The sequence below is a fragment of the Glycine soja genome, chromosome 10 (assembly GCF_004193775.1).
Source record: "Glycine soja cultivar W05 chromosome 10, ASM419377v2, whole genome shotgun sequence".
Classification (NCBI taxonomy): Eukaryota; Viridiplantae; Streptophyta; class Magnoliopsida; order Fabales; family Fabaceae; genus Glycine; species Glycine soja.
The window spans coordinates 8763018-8773143 of record NC_041011.1 but is presented as its reverse complement, the minus strand read 5'-3'; the positions used below and the strand labels follow the sequence as shown (position 1 = coordinate 8773143).

The following is a 10126-nucleotide window of genomic DNA, read 5'->3' as shown; positions in this document are numbered from 1 at the left end:
GTGATAAAAAATGATATTATCTATTTTTTTAATTATATATATGAAAGATTAATTAAGATTTGGAGTGAAAAATAGGTCTAAACTAAGTTAGGTTTCACTAGATTTTTTTAAGTCTTGATGGTTAATTGATATTTGCATTGTTAATGTCAAATATGGTGTAACCCATGCTGAGATGTTGATTTTGTATCCCTGCAATGCCTTGGTTTCAGATAGGAAGGAATCATGCAGATTTTGTAAGGTTGGGTATATCTTATATTCTCCATATAATACCTGTTTTTTTGCTGATAAAAAAAATCGATGGGGAAGTTTAATACTTTTCTATCAATGGAGAAGTTATTAACTTTACCTTTAATTAAAGATTACTTTAGGTAATTAAAAAATTGTCCCCAAAATAATAAAATATTACAAAAGAAAACAATGGGATAGATTAACTAGTATTTCTTAAAATATGAAGAAAAAGAAAAAGAAAAGGACAGTTAGAATTCTCATTTTTTAATTTTTTTTAAAATGTTATCATTATAAAACGGTTATTTGCCTGAAAACTATTTTAGAATGATAATTTTTCTAAGACAATTTTTAAAAAATCATCATGAAAAATCTTAATTTTTCATGACATTAGCTTTAAAGATGATTCAAAACTATTAAGACTTTTTAGAGTAGTGAAATATTTGTCTTGGACTTTATTCTATTTCTTATCTTATCCCATAGTTACCAAGCAACCATAATAAGATAAAATCTCTCCCTTTCATTTTTGCTTGCCAATTTTTTTTAGGAATTTTCTTTCCATTTCTTAAAATATTTGTGAGCATGTAAAATACCTTCGCTTGAGTACTTTCATTTATGCTTATTCACGTTTCACATATGTAAAATACTTCTATCTAAATATTACTCCATTTATGTTTCAGTGATGTGTAAGTATCATTTATGCTTATTCATTTTTTTCCAACCTTAAAACATAAATATAACTTATTTCACGTTTCGTTGATCTTAAAATATAGCACGCGATGCGATTTTTCTTTTATTTTTAACTCATCACACTAATGATTGACTAATTGTAAGCAGAAAAAAAAATTAAAGAAGTTTCCTTTTTTTTTTTTTGGTAAAAGACCGAGCAAAAAACAGTGAGGCAGCAAAGAAGAAAAAAAAAAAAAAGAAACAGGTTAATTTTATAATAGGATTTCATGAAAGAACACTTTTTTTGGTGTTAACGAGGGGCTAGAGCCCCAAATAGAACACTTAATTAACGCGAAAAATGTATATAATTTTTTAATTATTCATGTAACTACCAACTATTGATAAGCTTGCAGTAAAAAAATTATTTATAATCTTGATCATTTAAATATAATTGTATATTTTATATAATTTTTATTTCTCACAATATTTAAGTAGTTTGATGAGAGTTGCGGCTAGACATGGCAACGAGATGGAGCGGAGATAGATATTGTCTCTCTAGTCTTTGAACCCAACTCCCCAACATATACTCGTACCCGTTTCTGATACCCGACGGATTAAAATTTGTTATCCCATCCCGTAACTGTTGTGTATCGAGTATCCTGTCCTGTTCCGTTTCAATTTAGATTTGTAAAAAAAAATTTGTAAAAAATTATATTAAAAATCAGATTAAAAAAATTGATTGTTACACATTTATTTTTAATTATTTGTATTTGGAGATCATTTGTCTACAAAAATCATCAAGAAAAGAATATTAAATTATGTAAAAATTATAAAAAAAATTAACAAGTAATTAATAAAATTTTAATAATTTCATCATCGGGGCGGGTACGCGAATGAGTATGGGACGGGTAGTGACACCTCCGATCCCGACCCCTATTAAAAAGTTGGATAATCTTGTATCCGGTCAACTCAGGTATTTTCTGTCAAAATCGACACGGATTTGGACGGATATCCACGAGTACGAATTTCATTTTCATGCCTAATTGCGACTTTGACAATAATCTAAAGTTAATGTTAAAAATATGTGTGAATAGTATATTTTCTTGATCATAGGTTAAAAAGGATCGAGTTAAAAACTAATCTCTCTTGTATTGTTTACCTGTTGTTGATCTACAATTTTTTACGTATGATGAAAATTAAACATAATTTTTTTCGTTAAATTGATTATTTATACTCATATAATGTAAATAGTATATAAGTTCACTGATTTTCAAAAAATAAAGAAGATATAATTTCACTGACGCAATTACGTAACTTATGTAAGTTGTACCGTTTAAGTTCATTCATCGTAAAACATAAATATACCTTATTTCAGGCTTCATTGATCTTAAATAATAGCATGCCGATTTCCCTATTAATTTAATATAATCAACATTATTCATTATAAACAGAAAAAGTCCAGATTTTGTTTTATTTTGATAATAGATCGAATATAAAATAAACAGTAATGCAGTGAAAAAAAGTTAGGCGAATTTCATATTTGAATAGAGAATTTCAACTGACAAAGTAATTTATAGAGAATTTAAATTGCTTTAATCTAAAATTTATTGTTTAAATTTTTTATGAAGAATTTAAATTTTTAGAATTTTAAAACATAATTTTAAATAACTAAAAATATGAAATTTTAATTTCCTTCTAAAAGGTGAGAAATTAAAATTTTCTTCTTCATAAAAGAATCTTCCAAAAAATTCGTATATTTCCTCTATAACCTTCATCCTCTCTTTCACTTTAAAGTTCCTCCTGAAACCCTGATCTCGAACTCGCGACTCTTTCCTCACATCGATGATTTTCTTCTTCAAGAAACACCGTTTTAGCTCATAGAGCGTCGATCGGGTACGGGCGTAGGGGAGACACGTGAAACTGCACTACTCCGTCGCTGCCTATCACGTGACGGAGGTGCTTGCCGGCACGGAGGGCCTGGACCATGCCTTGTGCCATTGACAGAATGTTTTGATCCATGTAGTGGTGTACACTCTCGCGTCCTGGTTCCCATGTGACTCCTCATGTCACATCAATATTTTCTCTTTGGAAGCACATCAATTATATCTTCTCTTTGCATTTATTTTCTTTCATTTTCACAATTTTAATTTTTTTATCCAAACACAAAATTTTAAAAATAAAAGAATTTTAATTGAAGTATTTAAAATTCTTTGAATTTAAATTTTTTTAGAATTTTAAATTTCCTCATCCAAACACACTCTAAAGACAATGTATAAAAAATAAAAAATCTAAAGGAAATGTAATAAATATATGCAACATTTTTTTAATCAATTAAATATATACAATATATAATTACACTGACTTAAATACCGTAATATATGCAAGTTTTTTTTTTTTTTTTGCTGATTCTTAATTTATGCAAGTTGTCATTTGTGTTTTACGAACCTTAAAATACAAATATCCCTTATTTTCATGTTTTGCTGATATTAAATCATTTCCAGTGGTTTTTTTGAGTAAACTCCCATTTTATTTCTTAAATTTGTAAGGTAATGGTATATTAGTTCATAAAAATAGAAAATGTTAAATATATTTTTAAAATTGAAATTAAAATTGAAATTATTTTTTAATTTTATTCCCTAAACTGTACAATTTATTATCATTATAATTATTAAATTTTATAACCTTTTTTTATCTTTATAGTTTCTAATAAAATTAATGGTTAGGGTTAATGTGACTAATGAATTTCAAGAATTTACTTAAAATTTCTCGAATTTTAAAAACTACCGTAATAATGCTTCATAAATTCAGAAACTAAAATAAGGGTTGACTTTCAATATTTTTTAGTTTAATTGGTATATATTGTATGTGTAAATTTTTAGATGTCAAACAACTATAATTTATGATATATGTAACTTTTAAGAGAGATAAAAAAAAGTTGTTAGAGATATAATATTTTATTATTGATTAATAATGTAAAAAATCTGAAAATTATGAATAAATACAAATTATATTTTTTTAATTAATTTTAACGCATACATCACATTAATCTCACAAATGAAGGTAAGCATAAAATTTAACAATTAATTTTGCTATTTTTTTAATAAAAGATCGAATATAAATTAAACAGTAAGGCAGTCGAAAAGAAAATAAGATAATGAATTAGTTTGTTTAAATTTCTTTGTTAATTTTTTTATTTATTTTGAAAAATAAATTTTATCTGTTATTAAATTAGTATTTTTTAAAAACAATGATTTTAAAATTCTTTATTTTAAATTTAAATAAACTATATCAATTTCATCATAATAAAATCTAAAAATACAACAAAGTGTACCAAACAGATGTGTAAAGTGTAAATGTGTAATTTGCAATGTAACACTAAATTTTTTTATTTTTTTTATTTTTTTATTTTTTTCGCGCATGCAGTTCCCTCCACATCTATCCGAAACCAAATTCCCTCCTTCCCTCGTTTTCTGCTCTCCCTCCTCTACGCTCCCTTAACGCCCTCTCTTTTCTTGCAAACCCTTTTCCCCTCTCTCTTTCTCTCTCTAAACCCCACATTTTCTCTCTCTAAAACCCTACACCACTCTCCCCTTCCTTCCGATCCTTCTCCCGTTTCCCTCCAATTTCCCCCCAATACCGCTGGGCCCCATCTCCTCCCCTTTTCCCGCCTCCTCATGTCCAGCGCCGCCGGAGCTCCCGATCGCCGCGCCTCTCCGCCGCGGGTGGCTGCCGGCGCCCCCACCCGCCCGCCGCTCAAGCGCCACCTCGCCTTCATCACGAAACCGCCCTTCGCCCCGCCTGACGAGTACCACAGCTTCTCCAGTATTGGCTCCCGCCGCGCCGCCGATGAAGCCGTCGTCGTTAGATCTCCGGTGAGCCCTTCGTTTTTCCGTCCATTCTCTCAAATTTGTCTCGCTTTCGTGTCGCGGCTCGCGAATCTGAAATATTAAGGTTTTGATTGTCAAATTCACTTTGTGTAGTTTGCTCGTCACCTATTCTCGGAGATCTCCTCCGTGTTTTACACCCTCATATTTCCCTACATTTGTGTTGCGTTTGTTGTAGCGTTGTCGTTTTACTTGGATCTTTTTTTTTTTCTTTCCCTAATGAATTAGTTGGATTCGCCTTTAGTGGTTTTGATTTTAGTTTATTGGGGTGCGATGTTGTGTCTGTTCTTTTTCTTTGGTTAGTTTATTAACTTAGTGCGTAAAAGTCAAGTCAATTTCTAAGTCTCGAACTGGTTAATCAAAGTTGGGGTCCTTCTTAGTGTGGTAGTTCTGTGCGTTTATTTAGGGGTTGGGAAACTGAGAGGAGGTTGATAGATTGAGAATTTAACCTTCTGCCTTTAGGGTTGCTTTTGAAGCAATGGGGTTGTTGATGCATGGTATTTGCTTGCTGTCAAGGAGGTAATGCTTAATTGTAGAAGAGTTAGGTTTTAGGTTGATGAAGTTACTGGGATGGAAGGAGCGATTTCTCTTGTATGTTGTGCGATTTGTATTTATATAGACAAAATCTAAATCTATTTTTAAAGTTTAGGTTTTATGAATTAAGATAAAACTATTTGTGGAAACTAAATAAATTAGGGAAACAAGCAAATGAGGGAAATAGAATCAGGATAACATCAAAATAGTATCTCAACATATCTTAACACTCACCCTCAAGTTGGAGCATATATATGCATCTAGCTTGTTACATATCTTTTCCATGGGTCCCAGTAAAAATTAAGGAGGTAATTCTTGATTGCATTCAGCGTGTTCATTTGCAGTCTTGCATGAGTTTATACTTGTTAACAGATACATTTTTGCTATGTATAGTTTGTTTAGTTTTAGTGTGGTAATGATTGCTTATGAACTTCTTCACTTGTGAGTTGTGACTCAATGTGATGATATTGAATTGCTTTGGTATGTGTGTTTCTCCCCTTTTTTTGTTGATATTTTAAGGAATGTTGTATTTAGTATTGTTGTAATATATTGGTCATATGAAAGGATGAATTATTACCTTTGTTTCATTGGTTGCATTTATTTTCTTCATCTCAACTATATGTTAATGTGTGTATGTATCTTTCATCATCTTTTTTTGCTATCTTATCATTTATTGAAACTGATGGTGGTGCCAGTACATCATGAAGCGGAAGAGTGGAATGAATGACAGTGAAGGGGAGTCACTAGCACAAAAGTGGAGTAACAGTCCTGGATACACTAATGTTAGCAATGTAACAAATAATAGTCCCTTTAAAACTCCTGTGTCTGCAAAAGGGGGAAGGACACAGAAGGCAAAGGCTTCCAAAGGCAGATCATGTCCTCCGACACCCATCTCAAATGCTGGTGAGAAAATTTCCTTCTGTCTTTGTTGTTCAACAACATTCAGTATTGCGTTTGAGAAGTTTTTAGTGCCTCACCTTTTCCTTGCTGTATTCCAGCCATAATATATTGGGTTTAATCAGACAGTTTCTGATGGCATGCAGGTTCCCCTTCTCCTCTTACTCCTGCTAGCAGCTGTCGTTATGACAGTTCCTTAGGTAATTTTAGAAGCAATCTTAATAATAAGCTCTTTTTATTTCACTTTCCTGTTGTGTATGGCTAATAAGTTATTTCCATGAGAAAAGAATGACAAAATCCATAACTTCACAGGTCTCTTGACAAAAAAGTTCATCAATTTGGTCAAACATGCAGAGGATGGTATTCTTGACCTAAATAAAGCAGCAGAAACTTTGGAGGTCCCTCTTTTTTCTTTTTTCAAAAAATGTTATGACCAAAATATCTGATATTTATTCTTCCTCTATTATATATGTATTTAAATTTTTTTCTTTTTTATAGGTGCAAAAGAGGAGAATATATGACATAACTAATGTTTTGGAAGGCATTGGTCTCATTGAAAAGAAGCTCAAGAACAGAATACATTGGAAGTACTGTGACACATTTTTAATTTTTCTTTTGTGTATGTTTCTTGAAGTTTAGATATATGTAGTATTAGAGCAAAATTCTTACATCAAACCTTGTGGAATATAGGGGAATTGAATCTGCTACATCTGGTGATGTGGATGGTGATATCTCTTTGCTTAAGGTAACTTGATGTAGGTGTTGTTTTTTTTGTGTGTGTGAATGATTGACACCCAAGAAATTGTTATAGAATTACAAGTGCCACTGACATTTCTCATGTATCTTTGTTTGCATAGTAAGCAACATTTATTGGATCCAGACCTTTGTTGGTTAAGTTCTATATTTTTCATGATTCATGATATGAAAATATTTAAAAGGATGAAAATGACTTAGTGATTAGTAGCATGCTACAGCATATTGTAAATTATGTTGTTTGCCTTGTGGCTATGTCTTGCAGGCAGAAGTTGAGAAACTTTCTTTGGAGGAGCAGGGAATAGATGATCAAATAAGGTTATATGGTTGTTTTGCAATAGAAAAAACATAAATATGCTATTTTAAAACTGTTGGGCAATGCTGATTTTTCTAAACTTTTGGCAGGGAAATGCAAGAAAGGCTGAGGAATTTGAGTGAAAATGAAAACAACCAGAAGTAATCTATTCCCCTTTCATTTCTTAGATTCATTTTTGTTTTGCCCCTTACATAAGAAAAAGTAAACTGTTGCCATTATATTATTAATTTGTACCAATTTCATTTCTTTTTAGGTGCCTTTTTGTGACTGAAGAAGATATTAAGGACCTACCTTGCTTCCAGGTCATTTTTTATTGCATTGCACTCCCACCTTATCACTTGTTATTGTAAACATTGATTTTGCTGTGTTCTCTTGTTAATTCTGATTATTGTTATTATTAGTATTAAGTTTTTTGTTTTTATTAATACTAGTTCATTTCTGCAAGCAGAATGAAACTCTAATAGCAATTAAAGCTCCGCATGGAACCACCCTGGAAGTCCCCGATCCTGAGGAAGTAAGTTTTGGCCATAAGTTAATGAAAGGTTTGCGACTTTTTCAAACTGATGTTTCTCTGATGCATGATGGAGAATTGTTGCTTCTATATGCATCAGGCTGTAGACTATCCACAGAGAAGATATAGAATCATTCTTAGAAGCACAATGGGTCCCATTGATGTCTATCTTATCAGGTATAAGTGTCTTGGCTAGTATTATTTACTTAAAACTTTTTTGTTTTCGCTCATGTGCATCCAGAAATCACATTAGTCTGTGTTTCCTATCTGATGTTTAATACTTCTTGGTCATTGTTGTTGACCAGATATTCTCTCGAAACATATTTGTTAGATTAATCCTCATGCTGGGGATGGTGGTTAGGTAACCCCTTCCCGCAGTGATCACTGTGCAGTAATTTTTCTCTAATTTTCTAGTTAATCTATCTGATTATGTATTGTCCATTTAATTCTTGGAACTTCTGAACCATTTTCAGTCAATTTGAAGAGAAATTTGAAGAAGTTAATGGTGCTGAGCTCCCAATGATCCCACTTGCTTCCAGTTCTGGTTCCAATGAGCAACTAATGACAGAAATTGTTACTGCTGAATGCAGCGGAAAAGAACTTGAACCTCAAACTCAGCTCTCTTCTCATGCATTCTCTGATGCTTCACAAGAGTTTGCTGGTGGCATGATGAAGATTGTCCCTTCAGATGTTGATGTAAGTATATCATAATCAAGATGTGAGGTTCCCCCTCCCCTTCAATATGGGGTTTGTGGACTCAACATTGAATGGTTGAATTAGAGTGGTTCTTTTTTGGAAAACATTGACACTGTTTGCTGATATTCTTTGTAATTCTTGTAGAATGATGCAGACTATTGGCTTCTATCAGATGCTGACATTAGTATAACAGATATGTGGAGAACAGATTGTATCCTTTTTTAATACTTTTGAGCCTTTTATGCTTTTGCTCCCTTATTTTTTAATGTTTTATCTGAAGTACTATACTTTATTCCTTAACTCCCAACAAAACAGCTAGTGTCGATTGGAATGGTGTAGACATGCTTCATCCTGACTTTGGAGTCATTTCAAGGCCTCAAACTCCATCATCTGGGTTTGCTGAAGTGCCATCAACAGCAGCAAACTCTATTCAGAAGTGATTTCGATTTGCCTATTCAGAAAGTATGGATGGCCTTCATCCTTTGCACAAAGAGACTCTACTTCAATAGAGTGATTGTTAGCCTTGAGGATGTCAAGAGGTGTTGAATGTCAAGCTGAGAGTGGTTGCTTTACTTAAGTTAAATCATTGACTCTGACAAATAAACTTAGTTACAGTAGACATAGTATGCTCTTAGAGGATTTAACTTGGAAGATACAGCAGTTGCGTTAAGTTTTTATTACAGAAAATGTTACAGCTGTATGAAATGTAAACAAGGCAGTCTCAATCAGTATATATTGTCATATGATTAGCCTGGAACCGTGGTTTCAGTTTTTTTGAGTTTCTGCATATATGCTGACTGGAAACAAACATGGCTGCACTGGATAATGTTAGGACAGAACCACCTCATTATTGAGTTATCATTCATGTTGCTTGTAAACAATTTCATAATCATTAATCAGTCTAATGATAAAATCATGTCAATTATTTTCCTGTTTCTCCTCCAGGTTTTCTATTATTTTCTTCTACTTTTAAAGTGGATTATATAATCTGTGTATTTAAATTAGGGAAGGAGTTATAAGGTTGACTTGAAAGGTGGGAGTGAAAGGTGGTGAGTTTGAATTCCTTCTACTAACAATTAATATTATTGGCCGATCAAGAAAAAATGTTGGATATGGGAGCTTTTCAATATTACCAAGGCATGTTTGGATGAGTTTTTCTTGAAGCACTTCTAAGAAAAAACAAAAAAAAAATGAAATGAGATTTTATATAAGCTAAAATGAATTCTTTCGTTAATTATTAGTTAATACCTAGTTGTTTTCTCATTTTTTAGAGAAGTTGTATGGGAGAGTTTCTACAAATTGACTAATGGTTAACTAATGTAAAGCTTATTTTAGTTTATGCAACAATTCATTTTATTTTTTCTTTTTTTTTTATAGAAAGTATTTTTAAAGAAATTTACTCAAATAGACCCTTAGGAGGATGGCACCACATACAATTAGAGTAATAATACTTGTATACTCTACTTTTGTTATGTAGTGGAAGGAAGACAAAGAAATTGATTTATGTGATTGAAAAATATAGGAAGAAAAAATGGGATAGAAAGAAATTGAATTATGCGATCGAAAAATATAGGAAGAAAAAATTGGATACAAGTGATGTAAGAAAATAGTATTTTCCTTACAATTATTTGAATATCTAAG

The 10126-nt window shown here is 31.7% G+C and overlaps 1 protein-coding gene across 1 annotated transcript; it reads left to right on the top strand.

Annotated features, from left to right (window-relative positions):
* Nucleotides 1-4361: 4361 nt before the first annotated feature.
* LOC114370063 (transcription factor E2FA-like) lies at nt 4362-9422 on the top strand. The gene is made up of 14 exons (XM_028327352.1): nt 4362-4766; nt 6008-6215; nt 6356-6409; nt 6522-6607; nt 6708-6796; nt 6900-6954; nt 7228-7280; nt 7368-7418; nt 7532-7580; nt 7727-7792; nt 7890-7966; nt 8263-8485; nt 8630-8696; nt 8801-9422. The coding sequence occupies exons 1-14, from the start codon at nt 4569-4571 to the stop codon at nt 8923-8925; spliced, it is 1401 nt and encodes a 466-aa protein (XP_028183153.1). The 5' UTR covers nt 4362-4568; the 3' UTR covers nt 8926-9422.
* The last annotated feature ends 704 nt before the right edge of the window (nt 9423-10126 follow it).

Excerpts from the sequence above, each read along its gene's own strand:
- LOC114370063 (XM_028327352.1), top strand. The coding sequence starts at position 4,569 with ATGTCCAGCGCCGCCGGAGCTCCCGATCGCCGCGCCTCTCCGCCGCGG. Across the intron at positions 6,216-6,355 it reads GACACCCATCTCAAATGCTG|GTTCCCCTTCTCCTCTTACT; the intron begins GTGAGAAAATTT and ends GATGGCATGCAG. Across the intron at positions 8,486-8,629 it reads TTGTCCCTTCAGATGTTGAT|AATGATGCAGACTATTGGCT; the intron begins GTAAGTATATCA and ends TAATTCTTGTAG.